This window comes from Erythrolamprus reginae, chromosome Z (assembly GCF_031021105.1).
Source record: "Erythrolamprus reginae isolate rEryReg1 chromosome Z, rEryReg1.hap1, whole genome shotgun sequence".
NCBI lineage: Eukaryota > Metazoa > Chordata > Lepidosauria > Squamata > Dipsadidae > Erythrolamprus > Erythrolamprus reginae.
In genome coordinates, this window is record NC_091963.1 from 5,110,543 (window position 1) to 5,135,850 (window position 25,308).

Genomic DNA, 25,308 nt, shown 5'->3' on the forward strand with positions numbered 1-25,308 from the left:
CTCCTGCTTAAGCAGAGGGCTGAACTAGAAGACCTGCAAGGTACTGTACCTTCCACCTCTATTGTGTTGTGTTGTGTTCTGTTCTGTTCTGTACTACTCTACTCTACTCTATATTCTATTCTATTATTTTCTATTCTATTTCCTACTCTATTCTATTCTACTCTATCCAATTTTCTCTTCTCTTCTCTTTATTCTACTCTATTCTATATTCTGTATTCTATTCTATTTTCTATTCTATTCTATTTTCTTTCCAATTTCTATGTTACTATTCTATTCTATTTTCAATTCTATTCTATATTCTATTCTATTCTATTCTATCCTATGCTATATTCTATTCTATATTCTATTATTTTCTATTCTATTTTCTATTCTATTCTATTCTACTCTATTTTCTATTCTATTTCCTATTATATTCTATTCTATTTTCTCTTCTCTTTTCTTTATTCTATTTTATTCTGTTCTGTTCTGTTCCATTCCGTTCCATTCTATGGGTGCTGAGGGTCAAAAAGAGACCCTTCAATCATTTGGCCAAGGTGATGTAAGGTCTCCCACCTTGAGCAGGGGTTGGACTAGAGCAGGGGTCCCCAACCACCGGACCGCGGACCAGTACCGGGCCGCGGGGCATGTTGCACCGGTCCGTGGAGTCAGCAGCTGCCGGCCCTCATGCCGCCACCCCCTCCCTCCAGCGCTTTGCCTCCCGCCGGGCAAGAGGCCTCAGGAGGCAGGTTCTGCCGGCCACAGGACGATGGACGGGACAGAGGGGCGGGAAGGACCGAGAGGCTCAAGCCTCTTTTGGCTTCTGCTGCGGGGCGCTTTTGCGTTTTTGGCTGGGGAGAGGCAGGAGGGCCAGCCTGACCCCCTCTCTCCAGCGCTTAGCTCCCGCTGGGCAAGAGGGCTTGGGAGGCAGGTTCTGCCAGCCATAGAGCGATGGCGGTAAAGAGGGGTGGGGAGGACCAGCACCCCCATGCTTAATCCCGCCCCCAACCACACCCCTTTCCGCTCCCACCGGGCCATAGAAAAATTGTCTTGCTGAAACTGGTCCCTGGTGGAAAAAACGTTGGGGACCACTGGACTAGAGGACCTCCAAAGTCCCCTCCAGCCCTAGGACTCCACCTTCTCTGTGCTTTTCATCCCTTACCGTGGAGAAAGTGCAGTAATCGCTTTCTTCGCTGCGCAGGAGAATCGAGTCCTTGATGAAGATGGCAATGCCCTTCAAGATGAAGGTAGAGAAAAGGTGGACATGGATGTAGTTCCTGGGGCATCGCAGTCTCCTGCAGGAAGAGGGAAGACATACTAGGCTGATGGGAATCCATAAGGATCAGTCCGATTTACGTCCCCTAAAACATTAACAGGGATACTTGTGACAAAATTGAGCCACAAACCTCCATTGCTAAATAAGACAGTTTTGTCATAAAAACCAGCAAGGTGATTTTGGGCCAATCACCAGGAGATGGTGAGTTCTGGTCTCACTAAGCATGAAAGCAGGCTAGGGAACTTTGGGCCAATCGCCCAAAAATGGAGAGTTCTAGTCCTGCCTTAGGCAATAAAGTTGGCTGGATGACTTTGGACTAATCACCAGGAGACAGAGAGTTCTAGTCCCACTTTAGCCATAAATACCAGCTAGGTGACTTTGGGCCAGTCACAGGTTGATGGTGAGTTCCAGTCCCACTTTAAGCATGAAAGCAGGCTAAGGGAGCTTTGGGCCAATCACCAGGAGATGGTGAATTCTAGTTCCATTTTAGGCACAAATACCAGCTGGTCACCAGGAGATGGTGAGTTCTAGTCCCATTTTAAGCATGAAAGCAGGCTAGGGAGCTTTGGGCAAATCACCAGGAGATGGTGAATTCTAGTTCCAGTTTTTGCATAAATACCAGCTAGGTGATTTTGGGCCAGTTACCAGGAGATGGTGAGTTCTAATCCCACTTTAGGCTTAAAACTGGTTGGGTGGCTTTGGGCCAATAACCTAGAGGCAGTGAGTTCTAGACGCGGAGCAATAAACAATAATAACAACCACAATAATGAGGGGGATGTAAATATTGTCCTGTGTTCTACTTCCAGGACCGTGGAAACATACATACCTGAAGGCAAGGAGCACAGTAATTGCCACAGCAAGAGAAACAGTTGAGATGCTGTAACCCACAGTATAGATGGTTTGGATGGTTGAGAAGAAAGAAACCTAGAATGACAAGCAAATCAGATGTTCATTTCGGATTGTCTTGAATTCCTTTCTCATGCTTCGGTCTTTCTCCAGGCTTTGTGCCTTCCAAATCCCTTCTTAACATCATAATTTATTTATTTATTTATTTATTTATTATTTATTATTTAGATTTGTATGCCGCCCCTCTCCGAAGACTCGGGGTGGCTCACAGCAAGATATGACAAATCATAAATAATTCAGATAGCTTTAAAATATTTAAAGATTTAAAAGAACCCCATATACTAACAGACACACACACAAGCATACCATGCATAAAAATTAAACAAGCCCGGGGGAGGTGTTTCAATTCCCCCATGCCTGACGGCAAAGGTGGGTTTTAAGGAGTTTACGGAAGGCAGGAAGAGTAGGGGCAGTTCTAATCTCTGGGGGGAGTTGGTTCCAGAGGGTCGGTGCCGCCACAGAGAAGGCTCTTCCCCTGGGGCCCGCCAACCGACATTGTTTAGTTGACGAGACCCGGAGAAGGCCCACTCTGTGGGACCTAATCGATCGCTGGGATTCGTGCAGCAGGAGGCCGTCCCGGAGATATTCTGGTCCAGTGCCATGATAATCATCAACAATAACATCATCAACCTCATCATCATCATCATCATTATTATTTCAATACAACACAGCAAACAAGATCAGTATGCTGGATTTCATATTTCATCACCTAGGACTGGGTGATGTAGCGGCACATTATGTGAGCCGATCCCAGTAAAGCAGCCTTTTGCAATTAACAGATGGAAATGTTGTCAATTCCAATGGTTTTCAAATGTTTATTATTATTATTATTATTATTATTATTATTATTATTATTATTATGACAATACAACACAGCAAACAAGATCACTATGCTGGATTTCGTATTTCATCACCTAGGACTGCATGATGTAGTGGCACATTATGTGAGCCGATCCCAGTAAAGCAGCCTTTTGCAATTGACAGATGGAAATTTTGTCAATTCCGATGGTTTTCAAATGTATATTGTTGTTGTTGTTGCTGTTGTTGTTGTTGTTGTTGTTGTTATTATTATTATTATTATTATTATTATTATTATTATTTAGATTTCCATGCCGCCCTTCTCAGACGACTCGGGAAGGCGTACAACATAACAAATACAGTACAATACACATGTATAGAAATCTAATATTAAAAATTACAGTGGTACCTCTACTTAAGAATGCCTCTACTTAAGAACTTTTCTAGATAAGAACCGGGTGTTCAAGATTTTTTTGGCCTCTTCTCAAGAACCATTTTCTACTTAAGAACCCGACACTGGAAAAATTTCCAAATTTTTGCCGATTTAGAGTCCCTTTTTTTTAAGCCTTAAAGTTTTGAATTTTTTTTTATTTCCATCACCTCACCTTCCTTCAGCAATGATATCCTCCTCCTCTTCTTCCTCCTCCTCCTCCCACCCAAATTCTGAGCTTTTATTTCTTTCCTAATGGGTTTGCCCACATTTTTTGCTTTTACATTGATTCCTATGGGAAAAATTGCTTCTACTTACAAACTTTTCTACTTAAGAACCAGGTCACAGAACGAATTAAGTTCTTAAGTAGAAGCGCCACTGTACTATAAAAAAACTTTAAAAAAATTAAAAACCCATTCATCCCAACCAAGCACCGACGTTCACCTAATCAATCACTCATAGCTACAGCCGGAATTGATCTCGATACTCACAGCCCCCATGCCTACCGGCAAAGATGGGTCTTCAAAATTTTGCAAAAGGCCAGAAGGGAGGGGGAGGTACGTATCTCCAAAGGGACTTCATTCCAAAGGGCCGGGGCCACCACAGAGAAGGCTCTTCCCCTAGGTCCCGCCAGAAGACATTTCCTGGCCAACGGGACCTGGAAAAGGCTGACTCTGTGGGACCTAACTGACCGCTGGGGTACATTTCATCCAGGGTTTCCTATTTAAGAATATAAGAACATAAGAAGAGCCGTGCTGAATCAGGCCAAAGCCCATCAAGTCCAGCACTCTGTGTCCCACAGTGGCCCACCAATTGTCCTTGGGGATCTTGAGCAGAAAGAGAAGGCAAGACCCTCCCTTTCCCTTGACCCCCAACAAATGGGACCCAAGGGAATCCTGCTTGCCTCAACTAACATAGAGGCAGCACTTGGACATCCGTTACAATAACCATCTATATGCTTGGCATCCATGAATCTGTCTAATCCTGTCTTGAAGCTATCAAGGCTGACAGCTGTCACGACCTCTTCTGGAAGGGAATTCCATCAACCAAGGACCCTCTGGGGGAAGAAATATTTCCCTTGCTCAATGACTCCACAAAAATGGGACCCCCCCTTTGAGGTTACACACAACATGAGTGCCCCCAACTGCAGCTCTTTCACACCATGGGATTTACCTGGAACTGGAGTCACCAACAGCAAAAGAAGTTTGCGACCAAGCGGTGCTAGTCCATAAGGTCACAAAGTGGCCCCGGAGAGAACTCAAGATAAATTATTCCCCACTGGCACAGTGGTTAGAGTGCAGCACTGCAGGCTATGTCAGCTAACTGCTTGCTGTCATTCCTCCTCCTCCTCCTCTTCCTCTTCTTCCTCTCCTCCTCTTCCTCCTCCTCTTCTTCCTCTTCCTCTTCTTCCTGCTCTTCTTCTTCCTTCTCCTCCTCTTCCTCTTCTTCCTCTCCTCCTCCTCTTCCTCATTCACTTCCTCCTCTTTCTCCTCTTCCTCCTCCTCATTCACTTCCTCCTCCTCCTCCTCCTCCTCTTCTTCCTCTCCTCCTCATTCACTTCCTCCTCCTCCTCTCCTCCTCCTCTTCCTCATTCACTTCCTCCTCCTCTTCCTATTCCTCCTCCTCATTCACTTCCTCTTCCTTTTCCTCTTCCTCCTCCTCCTCTTCTTCCTCTTCTTTCCTCCTCCTACTATTCCTCCTCCTCCTCCTCCTCCTCCTTTTCATTCTCTCCTCCTCCTCTTCCTTTTACTATTCCTCCTCTTCCTCCTCCTCCACCTCCATCTTTTCCCTGCAAACCCCTCTCCCTTCTAGCACTGATGATGCACCTCCTCCTCCTCCTCCTCCTCTTCCTCTTCTTCCTCTCCTCTTCCTCTTACTATTCCTCCTCTTCCTCCTCCTCCAACTCCAACTTTTCCCTGCAAACCCCTCTCCGTTCTAGCACTGATGATGTTGCCTAACTGGGTCATGAAAAATCTCCAAGCAAACAACCACACTCAGGGAGCCAGAAGGACCCCACAGTTCTCCTCCTCCTCCTCTTCCTCCTCCAACTCTTTTCCCCTGCAAAACCCCCTCCCTCCCTTCTAGCCCTGAAGATGTTACTTAATCGGGTCATGAAACGTCTAGAAGCAAACAACAAAGCTCAAAAGAAGCACCCAGGACCCTAAGCTGCAAATCACCCCTTTTCTTGGTGTCTGGCGTGAAGGTGGTGTTTATCTCCATTCATCCTTATTTCCTGACAGCCTTCTTCCCCTCCCCCGCCCCGCTCCATCTCCCTCTTCAGGCCGCTGGCCAGCCTTGATGGCGGGGGCGCCCTAAAATTAATGCCAGCCAACACCACACAATTAGCGAGTTAAGGACATGGAAAATAATTAGCGTCGAGAGTGTGGCCTGGTTGTGTCCAGTGAGGCTAGGAGCTTCGGACGCCGAAAGGCATCGGAAGAGACCCTTCACTCGATCCCCTCATCGAGGTCAAGCAGCCACTCGGAAGATTGTGGCGTCCTTCTGTTCCCCATTGAAAAGCGAGGAGGAGGGGGCAGAGGGGAGGGGGGAGCAGTTTGACGCCGCGCTTCTCCGTCATTTGCGGTGAAATAAATACCAGACGACCATCCCACTGAGGCGATTGTCGGCTCGCCTTTGAAAAAAATTCCATTTCGCTCCTGTGAATTGAAATCTCCACCTCAGGAGAACTTCTGCCACAATCCCGAATCCTCTGAATAAAGGCTAGTGCCAATTATTTTAACCCAGTTTGAAAGGGAGAAAACAACAACAACACACACAGACACACAAAAATAAACCCCTCACCTAGGCAGCAGAATATCTCAGCTCGATGCTAAAATACAAAGAGTCCTTGACTTGCAACCACAACGGAGGCCCAAATTTCTGCTGCTTAACCAAGGCAGTTTTTAAATGAGCCAAGGCCCTGTGTTTTGTTTTGTTTTGTTTTGTTTTGTTTTGTTTTGTTTTGTTTTACACTGCTATCAAAAGAATGAGTCTACCGCTTCTCTCATTGATTTTGCATATGAACTGGAATGATTATGAAGGGTTGTTGTTGTTTTTGTTGTTGTTGTTGTTATTATTATTATTATTATTATTTACATTTATATGCCGCCCCTCTCCAAGGACTCGAGGTGGCATATAAATTATCCTCAATTTACCAGCATAATTGAGCCCAAAATTTCTGTTACTAAGTGAGAGTTTGGCGGGGCCCAGGGGAAAAGCCTTCTCTGTGGCGGCCCCGGCCCTCTGCAACCAACTCCCCCCGGAGATTAGAATTGCCCCCACCCTCCTCGCCTTTCGTAAGCTCCTTAAAACCCACCTCTGCCGTCAGGCATGGGGGAACTGAGATATTCTTTCCCCCTAGGCCTTTACAATTTATGCATGGTATGTTTGTTTGTATGGATTTGGGTTTTACAATAAGGGTTTTTTAGTTGTTTTAGTATTGGATTTACATGCTGTTTTTTACTACTGTTGTTAGCCGCCCCGAGTCTACGGAGAGGGGCGGCATACAAATCAAATAAATAAATAAATAAGTTGTTACTCCTAGTTTACAGCCCGTCTTGCCACAGTTGTCCGTATAGTAAGGTGGTTGTTGAGTAAAGTCCACATGGACTTTACTTGTCAGCCAAAGGGATTATATGACACTGCGACCATCATAAGTACAGTACAAGCCAGTATCCAACCCTCTGAATTTTGATCACGTCATCATGGAGTTTGTGCTGAAGACGTGCTAAAGCTAGGCGAGTATTTGGCTGATTTAATGATAAAAAGAACAAATGTAAAAGGAGACAAGGAAGACTATAATGGAGTGAGCGGCTATCTAGCAATTGGAAATACCATAGTAAGAGTTAAAAGAACAAGTTTAAAAGCCCAAATTTGAGGATGTCTTTATAATTGGACTTGGTGAAAGTTAAAGAGACTGAAAAATAATAAAGAATTTGAAGAAAATGTTTTATAAGTGCTAAGTGGATTTAAAATACTTTTGAGACTTTTGTAAAGGAGTTGTTTTGTTATACTGTATTGGGAAACCAGAAATGCCATCTGCTGGTTAAAAGAAAATATTGCAACAAACTTTGGAAAGCTAGAATTTGCTGACGGCTGGAGTATGGGATGCATCATCTTTGGGGGGTGGGGGCTGTATTAAGCCACAGACTGTCAGATGGCCATGAAGCCGCCATTGCTTATTTCTCCAGGACTCTTTGAAGCGCCAAGAGAAATTGTGATCAAATTGACCAAGAAGCCTTTGCTGCTGTTGCCAGAGTCTTCGGAGAGGGGCGGCATATAAATCTAATAAATAAATTAGATAATAAATAATTAATAAATAAATAAAATGTTTTCATGAATAGCATTTTGAGCTGGCCACTGACCATCAGCCCTTATTAGGGCTACTAGCGAGGAACAAGCCAACCCTGGATGCTTTGCCCCTGAGAATGCTGAGATAGTCTTTATTCTTTATCCTTTATTCTTTACTGTCTACTCGTATATATTGAATGTCAATGTATTGAGCCGCTGCCCCTTGCCGGGCTTGGTGGACAACCCCAGTCTGGGTGTCCCAATAGCCGAGACTAATCACAATGGCAGACAATGAAAGACGCTGAATTCCATACTATTTTGAATATGTCTGGAAGATATGCTATAGCAATTAATTTGGAAGAAAATTGAAAATTAAAGATGGTAGACCCAGGTGACAAAATAAGAGGTAAGGAGGCGGCATTAGAATAACAGTAGATATACCCAGAAGAATATTATATATGTATATGCGCATACATGCATACATACATACATACATACATACATACATACATACTGCTCAAAAAAATAAAGGGAACACTTAACAGAATATAAACTTCTGTGAAATCAAACTGTCCACTTAGGAAGCAACACTGATTGACAATCAACTTTGTACAGAACAAAGTATTCAATGAGAATATTTCATTCATTCAGATCTAGGATGTGTTGTTTGAGTGTTCCCTTTATTTTTTTGAGCAGTAAATATATAAATGGATAAAGGCAGCAGTGGGCTACAAGCCAGAATGCTAAATTGCGCTCGCTGCCACGGCTCGCAAGTTCTTGCGGGACCAGCACGATTTTGTTGCTGTACCTGTGGAGGAAGCAAAATCACACACGGAGCCGCAGGTGTGTCCGTGTTTCAGCATGCGTGGAAGAAAAAAACCCTCTCCAAAACACGGGCACACATGCGGTTCCATGCACAATTTTGCTTCCTCCACAGGCGCAGCAGCAAAATCGCGCTAGTCCCACAAGAACTTGCGAGCCGCGGTGGCAAGCACAATTTAGCATTCCGGCTCGTAGGGTAAAGGAAAAGATATAAGTTTAAGAGTGGCCCTGATGCAAGAATGAAGTCAGGGTTTTGAATTGTTGATCTGTTCATTATAAAATGGATTATGATTAGATGTACTCAGGGAAGGACAAGAGGGAGGAAGAGGAAGTAGGGAGAGAGGCAGGTAGGGGTTCCAACTTGCCACTGTTACCGGTGCTGATGCACACGCAGCGGGTGCATCAGAGAGAGGACAAATGTGCACACAAGATTTCAGCAATTTTTCGGCAAAAAAGATCACCAAAAATTGCCAAAATCTCACACGTGCATCCATCCCCTTGCGGGATTTTGCTTCCTGTGCAAGCGCAGAAACCAAATCTTGCTCCAATACACGCACCCGCCCACCGATCACCCATACCTGTGTTATTCACTACGGGTGTGCTGTCGTCCCCCCTCCCCTCATCCAGGTAGGAACCTGATACTGGAGAGATGGGGATGGGAAGTAGGAAGGAGGGAGAGAAGGAGAAAGAAGGTAGAGGGAAGAGAGAGAGATAGAGGGAGAATTAGTATGAAATATAGAAGGAAAACAGTCGAGAGATAAAAGTACAAAAGGTGCCAATTTAGGATATTCGTTTACAGCATTTTGGACAGAAATGTATAATTATGTATGTTTTGATATTATGGTGTATGTAGGGATGTTTATGTAAAGTTGGTGAATTTTTTTTTAAAAATTATTTAAAAAAATAATCAGCCTTTACCTCCCGCTCCTCCGTATTCAGTTCATTCATAGAGACGTCATCTTCCATCGAACAAGCTACCGAATAAGGTGGAAAGGGGTCAGACCAGCCTTGCTCTGTGCAATTTCGTTTCACCTCACCTACGAAAAATTTAAATCAGCAATGTTAGCTTGATCCAGGTGACAGAGTCGGGGTGGCGCAGCAGGTAGAGTGCAGTACTGCAGGCCACTGAAGCTGTGACTATAATCTCATCATCGGCTCGAGGTTGACTCAGCCTATCTATCTATCTATCTATCTATCTATCTATCTATCTATCTATCTATCTATCTATCTATTAGATTTGTACGCCGCCCCTCCATCCTTCCGAGGTGGGTCAAATGAGGACCCGGATTGTGGGGGCAATAGGCTGGCTCTGTTAAAAAGTGCTATTGCTAACATGTTGTAAGCCGCCCTGAGTCTAAGGAGAAGGGTGGCATAAAAATACAATAAAATAAATAAAAATAAAAATAATAAAAATAAAATAAAAAATAAAAAAAATAATAAAAAAAATAATAAAAATTAAAAATAAATAAATAAATAAAAATAAATAAATAAAAATAAAAATAAATAAATTAAAATTAAATTCAACCCAGGCAGGGGTATTGTCTTACTGCCACTATCAGTGCAATGCAGCTCTTGGTGATCAGCAATCGAGCATGCACATCTGAGCATGATTTGGCTTATGCGCATGCACAGGAAGTGAAATCTTGCGAGAGGATGCATGGCCACATGAGATTTCAGCGATTTTTTTTGCTTTTGCGCAAAAAATGCGGAAGCAAAAAATCACCAAAACCCACCAAAATCTCATGCACATGCACATCCTCTCACAAGATTTCATTATTTCAGATGTGCACGCCCACCTGCCTGTTATCTGGTGTTGCACGCTCAGCTCCATTTTCACTAATGTTACACAGTGTGGGGCGCACCGGGTAGCAAACCCATTACTGATGCTACCCCGCCAGAGTCAACTACTCAGAGTGTTAGCCCTTGGATGAAGTCCAAACAAGGAACAGAACCAGGAGTATCTTAATCTCCGAGTCTGCGGAGAGGGGCGGCATACAAATCTATTTTTTTCTTTTCCGGGTATAAAATTTTTCTTTATTTTTATTTCAACATACAATAAAACAACATGAGCAATAAAAAACACAAAATCAATGCTTAAAATAATAATAATATTTATTAGATACGTTCAACATTCAGAGAGGAAAAAATGCTAATTTAAAAAAATCTAATAAATTATTATTATTATTATTATTATTATTATTATTATTATTATTATTATTATTATTATTACAAGCTATACAGGTAGTCCTTGGTTTACAACAGTTCATTTAGTGACTGAACTTACAACGGCACTGGGAAAAGGGACCTAGGACTGGTTTTCACACTTAGAACCGTCGTAGCATCCCAGAGTCACGTGATCAAAATTCAGATGCTTGGCAGCTGACTCACATTTGTGACGGTTTCAGTGTCCAGGGGTCATGTGATTCCCCTTTTGTGACCTTCCGACAATCAAAGTCAATGGGGCAGCCGGATTCACTTAATGACCGTGGTAAAAATGTAAACAACTGCAGTGGCAAGAAAGGTTGTAAGATGGGGCAAAATTCACTTAGCAGCCTAAATTTTGTGCTCAATTGTGGTGCAGCAGCCGAAATCCCGCATGGACGTCCTTCTGGCAGCGAGATTTGGGCAAAAATTGCCGACTTCCTTGCTTCTGTGCATGCACGGGAGCAAAAAACCCGGTAATTTTTACTGGAATTGCACCAGTTGCACATGTATGGCATATGTATACCTGGCAGCTATGGAGCTACGCTACGCGTTCCATTTCCATTACCAGAACAGCGTTCCCGCCATTCCAGGGCCTGGTTTCTATCCATTGGTTTTTGCCTCCAGGAGTATTGGTTATACCTGCCAATTTGGTGTTATCTGCAAATGTGACGAATCCTGGGTTCAAGTCTTGGGGTATTGGGTTCCTCACTCCATATTCCCCCCCCCCATGTACATGTAGTTCCATTAAGGACCACTCCCTGAGTGCTATTTCAATATCAGACCCTACCCAACCACCCCAAATTTTGACCACAGTCTCCAAATCCTCTCACTATTGTTTTATAATATAGTGGTACCTCTACCTAAGAACGCCTCTACTTTTTTCTAGATAAGAACCGGGTGTTCAAGATTTTTCCCCCCTCTTCTTAAGAACCGTTTTCTACTTAAGAACCCGAGGCCAGAAAAATTTCCCAGGAAATTTGAGAGCAGCTCAAAGGCCCGGCCAGTTTCTTGCCATTCCCCCTGGGTTTCTCCCTCTGGCGCAGTGTATGGGAGGCTGCCTCGCACCGGGTGTATGGGAGGCGCGTGCTCCTCCTCGCCGCCTCAGAGTCCCTCTTTTTTTTAAGTTTTAAAGTTTTGGATATTTTTGATTCCACCTTCTTCCTTTGACAGCGACTGTTGTCCTCCTCTTCTTCCTCCTCCTCCTCCCACCCAAATTCCAAGCTTTTATTTCTTTCCTAATACCGTGTTTCCCCGATAGTAAGACCCCCCCGATTGTAAGACATATGGGGGGATTCAGGGGGGTCGGCTAATATAAGCCATACCCCGAAAGTAAGACATATGTCTTACTTTCGGGGAAACACGGTACTAAAAGCGAGGGAGCTGTGCGCGGTGGCGCGCTGCGCCCAGAGCTTGGGCCACCCGGCGGGCGAGGCAGCGGCCCTGGCCGAAGCGGCACGGCTCTGGCTGCGGCACGAGCGGGAGCTCTGACTGCGCTTCCTGTGCAAGCCCAACGCCGACAAAGAGACGTACAAAGACGGACCCTTGAAGCTCAGCGACATCGGCGCCGAGGACAAGTCCAGCTTCAACCCTTACTCCAAACCCGACGCAGATAAGGAGGACTCCTCGGCCGGCGGAGGAAGCGTGGCGGCGGCGGCAGGCTCCGGAGGGAGCTCGGGCGGTGGCCGCTCCGCCGCTTCGGCCAGGGCCGCCGCCTCGCCCGCCGGGTGGCCCAAGCTGGTGGTGGCGCGCTCCGGAGGGAGCTCGAGGCGAAGGGCGCAGCTCCGGCCGCTCGCCTCGCCCGCCCATCCAGCGTCTCCGAAGCTTACCGGCCGGGACGGGCAACACGGCGGGAGCAGCGGGAGCAGCAGGAACAGCAACAAGCAGCGAAGCAGCCCGGCGAAGGCTTCTCCTGCCGAAAGGCGCCCGCCAGAGACCGGTAAGCTTCGGAGACGTCAGGTGGGCGGGCGAGGCGAACGGCCGGAGCTGCGCCCTCCTTCGCCCGCCTCCTTTCCGGCAGCTCCGGATGGGGCGGGCAGGCGGGGATGCGGATGTGTCTCCGTGTGTTTGTGTGTGTGGGTGAGGGTGCTACTACTTTTTACCGGACACGGGTGTTGCGGGTTCGGGTAGGTGGGTTGGCCGGGTGTGTCTTATTTTTTCCAATATAAGACATACCCCGAAAGTAAGACATAGGGGGGCTTTTGGGGGTAAAAAGAAAGTAAGACACTGCCTTACTATCGGGGAAACACGGTAGGTTTGCAGGCATTATTTGCTTTTACATTGATTCCTATCGGGAAAAATTGCTTCTACTTACAAACGTTCCTACTTAAGAACCAGGTCACGGAACGAATTAAGTTCTTAAGTAGGGGTACCACTGTAATTCATAATCAGAGAGATACTTGATACCTGGGGATAATTCTGTTATTTTATATTCTTGATTTGAAAACCTAAGGCCAGGGAGTTCATTTCTTAGCCTCGTTCATAAGGGGCCTAGAGTCACCTCGAGTTGATATAGCTGGCAAACAAGCCTGATAAATCAATAATTAAAGGATGTTCATTAAATCCAAATGTGCATAATTGCCAGAATTATACCATTTGTGCAAACGTCCGCCATTGGGGTCTGTTTATTTATCTGAGCAATTACGTAATTGATGTCATATATCGAAATTCCCGTCACTTTGTCGAGCGCAAATGACATCAGCGAGGTAAATTTACCCCAACCGCCAAATTATGTCAATTACATAGATCAATTTCGTCAAATGACAGTGTTTTATGTTAATTGACCCACTTCAGAAAGAAGAGATAGTGTCTATTTTGGGGGAAGGAAGATTTATCTGTTGAAACCAAAAACTGAGGTAAGAAATCAAGGTTTTGTAGTCTAATTTCATAGAGTTTAAATGTGTGTAAAGAACATACATAATTTTAATTGTTTGGAGTGTGATACGCACATATACACCCATAGTGATTGACTGTAGCTTGTTGTGAGGTATGAACACTAACCATAGGTAGTCCTCGACTTACAACCGTTTGAAGTTACAACGGCACTGAAAAAGTGACTTACGATACTCCTCACACTTACAACTTTTCCAACATCCCCACAATCATGTGATCAAAATTTGGGTGCTTGGCAACGGGGGTGTATTTATTTATATGATGGCTGGAATTTCCCCAGGTCACATGATCACCATTTGCAACCTTCCCACAAGTAAAGTCAGTTGGGGAGGCTGGATTCACTTAATGACCATTTAATCCAGTTAAGAATTGCAGGGTTTCGCTTAACAACAGTGGCAAAAAAGAAAGTTGCAAAAAACAGCCAGAGCTCACTTAAAAAACTGTCTTAAATAGGAAATTATGATGAGTTGAGGTCATAAGTTGAACAACTACCTATAACTGTGATGGTCCTAAGATAAAATACAAAAATAGTATAAGGGCAGACTAGATGGATCATGAGGTCGTTTTCTGCCGTCAGTCTTCTATGTTTCTCTGGTGAACCTATGGCACATGTGCCACACGTGGCCTGTGGAACCATATTGGAGGGGGCACACAATGCATTGCCCTACATCAGCTCCAGGGGCAGATTCCCATTATAGTTGCTATTGATGCTCTGCGCATGCTGCTTCTGTTGTGCTGCATGAATGCGCGCAGTGTGTTTTTTCCTTATGCACATGCATAGGAAGCAAAATCTCATGAGGAGATGTGTGCACACAAGCAAGATTTCATTGATTTTTTTTTTGCTTCTGCGCATGGGCAGAAGCAAAAAACCATCAAATTCTCAGACATGCGCAGCCCCCTCATGACATTTATTTATTGGATTTGTATGCAGCTACCCATGCTGAAGTGGGGGGGGGGTGACCCAGGAAGGAGAACACGGGAAACGACACTGGTGAGGTTGTAAGTCAAGGACTTAACAGTTCACTTGAACGATGATCGTTCAAGCCACTCCCACCTGATCACATGGCCAGCAAGCCGCTCCTGTCCAGTCACATGATCATTAAGCCACACCCACAAAATAAGCCACACCCACAGTGAGGTAGTAAAAATTTTGGCTGCCCATTACTGGTTGTGTGCATATGCAGGACAGTGCGGGGTGCACATGAGTAGTTGGAAGGGAATGGGTGTGGGCATGTACAAGCATAGTAGCACATTCACACACACCCTTTTGGTACATGAAGCAAAAAAAGATTTGCTATCACTGATCATAAGCATAATGTGAAAACTAAGCCATGCTTTTCCATGAAATATATGCAAGTAGTCCTTGACTTACAGCCATTCGTTTAGTGGCTCCTTGAAGTTATGACAGCCACTGAAAAAAAGTGACTTATGACCAGTTTTCATATTTTTTGAAGACCATTGTAGCATTTTCATGTTCACGTGAACAAAATGTGGATGCTTGGTAACTGACCCATATTTATGACGGTCGCAATGTCCTGGGATCATGTGATTCCCCCTTTATGACCTTCTTTCAAGCAAGGTCAGTGGGGAAGCCAGATTCCATTTACGGCAGTGACCATCTTAACAATTGCAGTGATTCCCTTAACAACTGTGGCCAGAAAGCCAGTGAAATGGGTCAAAAATTCACTTAGAAAGTGTCTTGATTAACAACAGAATTACTGGGCTCAGTTGTGGCTGAAAGTTGAGGACTAAGAAGCGCTAAGGAAATGAATGTCAAAGACTAGAAAATGATCCGATGGCCCTGGAGGTCCCTTCCAATTCATTCTATGATTCTGTGATTCTGTGATTCTATTATTCTATGATTCTATGGGTTTGGATCAAAGTTCAAATGAACCCAGAAGAATGGAAGGAAGGAAGGAAGGAAGGAAGGAAGGAAGGAAGGAAGGAAGGAAGGAAGGAAGGAGGGAGGGAGGGAGGATCAGGAAGGAGGGAGGCAAGAATAAAGGAAAGCAGGGAGAGGGATGAATGAATGGGAGGAACAGAAGAAGTCATGAATGAATGAATGAATGTAAAAATAAATGAATGAATGTAAGATTCAATAAATGAATGAATGAATGAATGGAGGGAGGGATGATAGAGTAAGGCAAGAATGAATGGAATAATAAATGAATGGAAGGAAGGAGGGAGGCATGAATGAATGAATGGAGGGAGGCAAGAGTGACTGATGAATGAATGAGAGGGACAGATGAAGTCAAGAATGAATGAAAGAATAAATGAATGGAGGGAGGCAAGAGTGAATGATGAATGAATGAATGAATGAATGGGAGGGGCAGAGGAAGTCAAGAATGTATGAATGAATGTGAAAATGAATGAATGAATATAAGATTGAATGAATGAATGAATGAATGAATGAATGAATGAATGAATGAATGAATGAATGAATGGCGAGAGGGAGGGAGGGACAGAGGAAGGCAAGAATGAATGAAAGAATAAATGAATGGAGGGAAGGAAGGAGGGAAGAGTGAATGAATGAATGAATGAATGAATGAATGAATGAATGGGAGGGACAGAGGAAGTCAAGAATGCATGAATGAATGTGAAAATGAATGAATGAATGTAAGATTAAATGAATGAATGAATGGCGGGAAGGAGGGAGGGAGGGACAGAGGAAGGCAAGAATGAATGAAAGAACAAATGAATGGAGGGAAAGAGGGAGGCAAAATGAATGAATGAAGGGAGGCAGGCAGGCAAGAATGAATGAATGAATGAGAGAAGGAAGGAAGGAAGGAAGGAAGGAAGGAAGGAAGACAGGAAAGCAGGGAGAGGGAGAAAGGCAGAAGAAGGAAAGGGCAAAGGTGTTTCTCACCTGACTGTTTTGTGAAATGGGAAACAATGTCTGGACAGGTGAAGGAAATTGATTCCCCAGGATTTGCATCTGGCCAACAAAGAAGACGGTCCCATATTCTTTTGCAACCTTGCAAATGGAAGAAAAAAATCATTAAGGAATAATATATCCGAGTCTTCAGAGAGGGGCGACATACAAATCTAATAAATTGAATTGAATTGAATATCTCCACTATCCTTAAAACAGAGAAACACAACAGATGACCATGAACTTCACCAACCCATTGAATGAACATTACAATTGCCCCTAAATAACGAGCGGGACGTACCCTTTAGGGCAAGACTCCAAATTCCTCCTCCTCCCTCTAAACCCTGCTCCCTTCTAGTCCTGATGATGTTTCCTAGTTTGGTCCTGAAATATTTGCAAGACAACTGCCAAGCTCCAAGGACACCTAGGACCTCATAATCTTCCTCCTCCTCCTAACACTGATGACGTTACCCAGTGGTGAGTTCAGTGATAGGTTTCTGCAGGTACAGTCAGGTTCGCAGAACCGGTAGAAAAAAATTGATTTTTTTTTTCTTTTTTTCCCTTCTGGGCTCTGGGTATGTTTTTCCTATCACAGTAAATGAGGTTGAATGTGAATAATTTTAGAAGAGCTGTGTGTGTGTGTGTGTGTGTGTGTGTGTGTGTGTGTGTGTGTACATACACATACACTTTATATAGTAGATTATGTATATTTTTGTGTGCCTGTGTGCAATATGTATGTAAACATGGCATATATATTTTGAATGTTCAGTAATAGGGAAATTGTCTCTCTTTGAGGCAAGGAGAGGCCAGGCACCACTCTAACCGTAACCCAAACCCTTGATGTGAGTGATGTCAAGTTGGCCAGCTTTATGCTGCCCCCCGGTCACATGATCATCAAGCCACTCCCACCCAGTCACATGGCTGGCAAGCCACACCCACAAAATAAGCCACCTCCACAGTGTGGTAGTAAAAAATTTGCAGCCCTTCACTGGATTGGTTCTGGATTGTTTTGCTGCCAGCTCGCTCAGGGTCATACCCAGGGATGGGCAGCAGGCAGGACGGGGTGGAAAACAGTTCCACAGGCGGAAATAAAGTTGTGTGCCCAGCTCCAGCTGACTATCCCATCCTCCTCCTCCTCAGAAAGCAGCAGGGAGACCAGCAATGGCAGGAGTTGCAGGGGGCCCATTCCCTTCCCCCTCTTTTGTCAACAGCTGATCGGCACCCGTCTGCCTAGCTACCCAGCCTGAGGCGAGGGGGGCGACCCAGGAAGGAGAGCGTGGGAAACGCGAAGCATATGGTCACCCCAAAGAGCGACACTGGTGAGGTTGTAAGTCGAGGGCTTAACAGTTCACTTTAACAATGATGATCGTTCAAGCCACTCCCACCTGATCACATGGCTGGCAAGCCACTCCTACCCAGTCACATGACCATCAAGCCACACCTACAAAATAAGCCACACCCACAGTGTGGTGGTAAAAATTTTGGCTGCCCATTACTGGTCCTACCAGGCATGCACACGTGCTTTGCGCATGTTTATGCCCCTGCAGCAATCAAAAAATTGCTTCTGCTCATGCGCAAAAGCAAAATACAAGATGGCAATGCCCATGGACTGGCACCGACAGAACTGCCAGTTTACTAACGGTTCTAAAGAGCGGGTTAGAATTGGTAGGGAACAAACTCCTGATGTTACTTAGTCGGGTCAGCCAACACTTATAAGCAGGGATGGGGTTCAAAAATTTTAGTAAGGGGTTCTCTGCCCGATTGCTGGGCGGGCATGGCCATGGTGGGTGTGATCTAGTCCTACACCATGGAGGGGGAGCATTTTTGCCCTCCCTGGCTCCAGAGGCTTTTCTCGACCCTACGGAACGGCAAAAACAGCCTCCCTGGGCTCCAGAGGCCCTCTGGAGGCTGGAAATGGGCCTGAACTTCTGGTAGGCCCGTTTATGTCCCTCCTGAGCCGCTGCAAAGATCCTGAACTTACCTGCATCCAAAACGGGTCACCTGGGAATTCCTAGGAGAGCCACGTGGGGCTGGCAGAGCTAGGAGTAGGATTGGGGGGTTCTCCGAATCTTAGCTAGAGGTTCTCCTGAACGCCTGCGAAGCCCCTGGCAACCCACCCCTGCCTATAAGCAAACCTCCAGGCTGAGAGAGCACACCAAGCATACTTCTAGAGTCTCGTACAGTGATGGTGAACCTAAGGCAAGGGTGGCACAGGTGGCACAGAAAGCCATATATGTTGACACCCAAGCCATTGTCCTAGCTCAGCTGCAACATGCATGTGTGTGTCAGCCAACTGGTTTTTGGCTCGCACAGAGGCCCTAGGAGGGCATTTTTGGCTTCCAGAGAGCCTCCCGGGGGGGGGGATGTTTTTACCCTCCTCTGGCTCAAGGGAGCATTTGGAGCCTGGGGAGGGCGAAACACGAGCCTACTAGGCCCATCAGAAATTTGGAAACAGGCCAGTGATAGCAAACCTATGGTATGGGTGCCACAGGAGGCACAAGGAGCCATATCTGCTGGCACGTTGGCCGTTGCCCTAGCTCAACTCCAACGTGCATGTGCCGGCCAGCTGATTTTTGGCTCACAAAGAGGATCTGGGAGGGCATTTTTGGCTTCCAGAGAGCCTCTGGTGGGATGGGGGAGGGCGTTTTTACCCTCCCCCAGCTCCAGGGAAGCCACGGGGGTAAAACCCGGGCCTACTGAGCCCACCAGAAGTTAGGAAACAGGCTGTTTTTAGCATCCAGAGGGCCTCCAGGGGGCTGGGGAAGCTTTTTCGCCCTCCCCAGGCATTGAATTATGGGTGTAGGCGCTCACGCATGTTTGATAGTTCATGCGCACGCTCTTTAGGTACCTGAGGGAAAAGAGGTTCACCATCACTTGTCTAGTATATTCTCTACTGCCAATACAGCAGTAACACTCAGCATCATAAATATTATAAATAACCAACTGCATTGATTGCCGATTGGTTCCCGGACACAATTCAAAGTGTTGGTGATGACCTATAAAGCCCTACATGACATTGGTCCAGAATACCTATGGGACTGCCTTCTGCCACATAAATCCCAGCGGCCGATCAGGTCCCACAGAGTTGGCCTTCTCTGGGTCCCGTCAACTAAGTAATGTCGTCTGGCAAGGCCAAGGGGAAGAGCCTTATCTTATCAGGCATGGGGCAACTAGCACATGCCCCCCCCCTTCTGACCATTAAAAGTTATGTGTGGTTATGATTGTAATATTGATTGTTGATTGTGTACTATTGCTTGGGGTTTTTTTTAAGATAATGGGTTTTAGCCATAGTTTTAATTATTAGATTTGTACTTACCGTATATAGTTTTATTGTTGTTGTGAGCCACCCCAAGTCTCCAGAAAGGGGTGGCATACAAGCCTAATAAATTATTATTATTATTATTATTATTATTATTATTATTATTATTATTATTAGTGATGGGCGAACCCAACGGTGTTCGGGTTCGGCAAGTTCAGATGAACTTCACGCAAAATTCGGCTGAACCTGAACCGAACCCGAACTTGAACCCGAACGGGGAATCCCCCCCCCCCCCACAAAGAGATTCTGGGGGTGGAGCTTTGACATCATGCACATTTATTTATTTATTTATTTATTCATTCATTCATTCATTCATTTGATTTGTATACCACCCCTCTAGTGGTTATTTTGCTTCTGCGCATGTGCAAAAGCAAAAAAAACCCACCCTAAAATCTCATGCGCGTTTCCCTTCACGAGATTTCAGCACTTTTATCTCCCTGCACATGTGGAAGCAAAAGCATTCTGGTGATGTGTGCGCAGAGCACACGCAAGACAATTGAAGCTGTGCACTCAGTACTACACTGATAGAGGCAATCATAGCCACCAACCCCTGCTCTCTTCAATAATAATAATAATAATAATAATAATAATAATAATAATAATAATAATAATTAATAATAACAACAACAAACAACAACAACAAACAACAACAATATTAATAATAATATTATTAATAATAATATTATTAATAATAATATTATTAATAATAATATTAATAATAATAATAATAACAAAATAATAATAATAATAATAATAATAATAATAATAATAATAATAATAATAATAATAATAATAATAATAATTAGTGATGGGCGAACCGAACTCGCACAATTCGGGTCCGTACCGAATTTTGTGGTGTTCAGTATGCTGAACACGAAATTTTTTGAAACATGTTTATTTTTACGTGAAAGGCCCGCCCTTTGCTTGCAGCGCCGCTGCGGTGTCCTTTTTCGTAAAAATAACAATGTTTATTTTTACGTGAAAACCTCTCTTTGAAGGAGCTGGGGAATCCCTCCCACGGAATCCAGGAAGTGATCACCCTGGCGTCCTTAGCAACCTGCCGGTGACGTCAAAGCTCCGTCCCCGGAATCTCTTCGTGGGAGGGATTCCCCAGCTCCTTCAAAGGGAGGTCTTCACGTAAAAATAAACATTGTTATTTTTACAATGGGAAAAGGGACACCGCAGCGGCGCTGCAATGCGCAGAAGCAAAATATATGAAAAAATTGAAGAAAAAAGATGCTGTAGGGCTGCCACTGGAGTGGCCATGTGCAAATTGCGCACTCTGGGGGCTGCTACTGTTGTGCAGTCCGCTACCTCACTGGTAGCAATCCACTACTGGAAGGGAGATTGCAGCCTGTTCAAATCGCAAAATGAAATGGTTCCCAGCTTCTGGCCTTCCTCGGCTCCACCGGGGCATACCTGCGGTTTCGTTCCTGTGCAGCTGGATTTCTTGCAAGCAGTCGGTTTCGTTCTGTTTCCACCCTATGACGGGGACACAGTCTGGTTGATGCGTTCCCAGGACCTAGAAATAATAAATGGAAATGTGACATCCCATCCAGGGAAGGGCTGCAAAAAAAATTATTACCATGCTGTGGGCGTGGCTTGTTTTGTGGGTGTGGCTTGCCAGCCATGTGGTCAGGTGGGAGTGGCTTGATGATCATGTGACTGGGGATGGGTTAAAGGTCATGTGACTGGCTTAAAGGTGGCCAACTTGACATCACTCAGGTCAAGGGTTAGGGTTAGGGTGCCTGGCCTCTCCTCGCCTCAAAGAGATACAGTTTCCCTCTCTATTTACTATTACTGAACATCCAAAATGTTTTATTATTGTTGTGAGCTGCCCCGAGTCTTTGGAGAGGGGCGGCATACAAATCTAATAAATGATTATGATTATGATTATGATTATGATTATGATTATTATGATTATTATGATTATTATGATTATTATGATTATTATGATTATTATGATTATTATGATTATTATGATTATTATGATTATTATGATTATTATGATTATTATGATTATTATGATTATTATGATTATTATGATTATTATGATTATTAAAATATACTCCTTAATTCTATGTGTATATGCCATATGTGTACAAACATATTACACACAAAAATATACATTATCTACTATATAAACTCTATGTGAATGTACCCACACATGCGCACGCATAGCTCTTCTAAAACTATATACGTTCAACCTCATTTATTGTGATAGGAAAAACATACCTAGAGCCCAGAAGGGGAAAAAAAGAAAAAAAATTCAAAACTTTTCTACCGGTTCTGCTTACCTGACCATACCCGTACAAGTACTGATGCCATCCCTGTCCTAAAATAGCAACCTAAAACTAAGGACAGCATTCCTGGTTGTTGGAACAATTAATCACAAATTAACTTCGGAAGTTGTGGGTGCCCCATTAAGAAGAGGTTGAACAGCCATTTGTCAAAAGTAGTCTGTCTGTCCGTCTGTCTGTCTGTCTGTCTGTCTGTCACCCTGATATCCCCAAATATGGAAGCAACTTTCCTTTTGCCTCTTGGCCCCATGCAGGGGCCATTCCAAGGTAGATAAATTTTTATTTATAGTCGACAAACTATAATTTACATGGTTACATATTTTTGCTGATAAGTGAAAGGAAAGTATAGATCTATTTTGAGCTTTTTATGCACTCGTCAACTAGACATATCCTTACTAGGATTTGAACATGTAGCCTTCTGTGTGCGAGGCAGGATATTAACCTCTGAGCTACAGGCTCACTGATATATATGAGAGAGAGAGAGACAGGCAAGGTAAGGAAAGAATGATGGATAGATGTTGAAAATAAGACAGAAAGGAAGAGACAGACAGAATAATATAGAATGAAAGTGAGACAGACAGACAGACAGACAGACAGACAGACAGACAGACAGACAGACAGACAGACAGACAGTTAAACACATACACAACATTGGGAAGATCTTTCAACAGCTTTTTCCCCTTCAATCCTTAATTTTACCCCCATAGGGATGGGGAACACCCTGAATTCTGATTTTCAACAATATTTTCTGTCCCCTTCGACCTTCCACTTTATTTATTACTTATTTATTTATTGGACTTCTATGCCCACTTTACCCTCACTTGGAATAAAACCTCCTAAATTTTTATTTCTAGCAACTCCCCCCCCCCTATTCCAGCCTCAATTTTACCCACAATGAAGAAATAAAAACAAAAAACAAACCCTGAATTTTCAGTTTTCAACCATTTCCTTTCCCCCTTTTGAACCCTAATTTTGACCCCCAAGAAGAGGGGGGACAAAAAGCTGAATTTTGAAGCTGATTTTATGTCTCCCTCTTCTCAAACAAACTGAAATGTACTTCCCTCCCCTGTTTTTCATTTAACTAACCTATTTAATCCCTTTAGCTAGGCAGGAAAGTAGAGTTTGTGCAAAGTAATTGCTCCATGTTTTCCTTGTGCACGGAGTTTGTTTGTTTATCTTTTCCAACTCTCAACCACCCGATCGCCCCCAAGGAGTTCTCATTGATATATTTCAAACATGCAGCCTGCTTTTGAACAAGTGGTTTCTTCTCCAAACCCCAAAAACTTTAATCTTAAACTGTCTACAGTCGACCTGACCCCATTCCTAACAGGTCTGTAAGGGTATCCATAAGTACACCACCTCCCTGTCCTGCTATCCTATTGTCCAAATTTACCTATACCTACTTTGCTTTTGTTTGTGTTTATACCATAGCTATTATCTTCTTTTGACAAATAAATAACATAATATAAAAGTAAGAAGCTGTTGTGGAGGCACTCGAGAGGATTCTGCACGTGTTCATCTACATCTGTACTATTTTTTTGACAGAAAGAATTCTTATACCCTCTATATAATATCATCATCATCATTACAGAGTTGGAATAGACTTTGGACGTCTTCTAACCCTTACTCAGGCAAGGAACTTTATATACAAGGGCTTGTCCAGTGTCTTTTAGTTCCAATATTGGAGCATTCACAACTTCTGGAGGTAGCTCATTCCACTGATTAATTGTTCTAACTGCCAGGAAATTTCTCCTTAGTTCTAAGTTGCTTCACTCCTTGTTTAGTTTCCATCTGTTGCTTCTTGTTCTACTCTCAAGTGCTTTGGAGAATAGGTTGACTCCTTCTTCTTTGTGGCAACCCGTGAGATATTAGAACACTGCTTTCATGTCTTCCCCTGGTCCTTCTTTTCATTAAACTAGACATACCCAGTTCCTGCAACCATTCTTCATATGTTTTAGCCTCCGGTCTCCCTAATTATCTTCCTTGAACTTCTCTGCACTCTTTCTAGAATTTCAACATCCTTTTCTTTACATCCAAAGCAGGATGCAGTATTCCAACTATATGTTTTCCCGGTGCATGGTATTTTATTTATTTCTGTACTCTTCACACCTCAGAACTGCCCTTTCCTTTCAAAGTGGGGTTTCGTTGATATTTCAAATACTGTATACAGCCTATTTTTAGACCAATCAGAAAGTTTTGTGGTGGCACCTAGGGGACGGTGCATTGTGTTGTTCTATATCTCTATGGTCTTCTTTGTCGGAAAGAAAGTCTACACCTCCTGTAATAGGCGGATGTGCATAAGCGCACCAGTGTGCCTACCATCCCTGACCCACTGTCCTATTGTTCACTTTTAGTGTTACTTTTTACTTATGTTTTGTTTATACAAACTGCTACTAGATATACATGTTTCAAAAATATAATAATAATAATAACAACAGTAATAATAATAATAATAGTAATAATAATAGTAGTAATAGTAGTAATAATAATAATAGTAGTAATAATAATAATAATAGTAGTAATAATAATAATAGTAATAATAATAATAATAATAATAATAATAATAATAATAATAATAATATATCCTCCCTCCTTTAAATTGACCAGCAAAGCAGAGGCATTCTCTTTTCAGTGCTAAATTAGCAATAAAATGCTAGGCATCCAACTATCTCAATTACCAAATTCTCAGTCTGTGCCAACTCATCCTTTCTTAATCTCTGTTTCCCCATCACTTCATAAATCGTCTCAGTTACTTGCTACCCCTGCAAAACATAACTGTTGAGCTTTCTGCACAGGCATTGGCATGGCTTGAAATATTTCTCAGCATGCAGAGTTCCCAGACTATTTAGATCCATATTGTTTTTTGTTCCTTTCCCAAAAGGAGTCTCTCTGAATTTCCACCCCACAATCACTCTGAAATATTGTGCTCCTGTAGATATTTGTAAACAGACCCACGAGGAAAAAAGACAGGAGAAAGAGAGGAAACTTCTTACTTACCAGAGATGGCAGAATCAGCAGAGACAATAATACACACAAGCATTCTTGCTTGGAAGATTTCATGTCAACATAAACGAAGTTTGCTCCGTTGTTGCTTGGTCCCTTGCTAATAGGAGGAACTGGATGCTGGAAGGTTTTTATTTTTTTTTGGTACACAAATAATGTGAAGGATAAGCAAGGTATGATGTCTTACTCTCAACTCCCTAATCTGCAGCTGACTGGCTGTCC

The 25,308-nt window shown here is 43.6% G+C and overlaps 1 protein-coding gene across 1 annotated transcript in view; it reads right to left on the reverse strand.

Moving 5' to 3' along the window:
• Window positions 1–25,256, reverse strand: part of GHRHR (growth hormone releasing hormone receptor) — a 55,458-nt gene extending 30,202 nt beyond the window's left edge. The window contains exons 1-6 of the mRNA XM_070766893.1: window positions 25,081–25,256; window positions 21,203–21,305; window positions 16,459–16,566; window positions 9,417–9,535; window positions 2,079–2,176; window positions 1,139–1,271 (exon numbers count right to left, since the gene is read on the reverse strand). Of these exons, the coding sequence (XP_070622994.1) occupies window positions 1,139–1,271; window positions 2,079–2,176; window positions 9,417–9,535; window positions 16,459–16,566; window positions 21,203–21,305; window positions 25,081–25,143 (624 nt within the window). The 5' untranslated portion in view covers window positions 25,144–25,256. The remainder of the gene's footprint in view (window positions 1–1,138; window positions 1,272–2,078; window positions 2,177–9,416; window positions 9,536–16,458; window positions 16,567–21,202; window positions 21,306–25,080) is intronic.
• Between the last annotated feature and the right edge of the window lie 52 nt (window positions 25,257–25,308).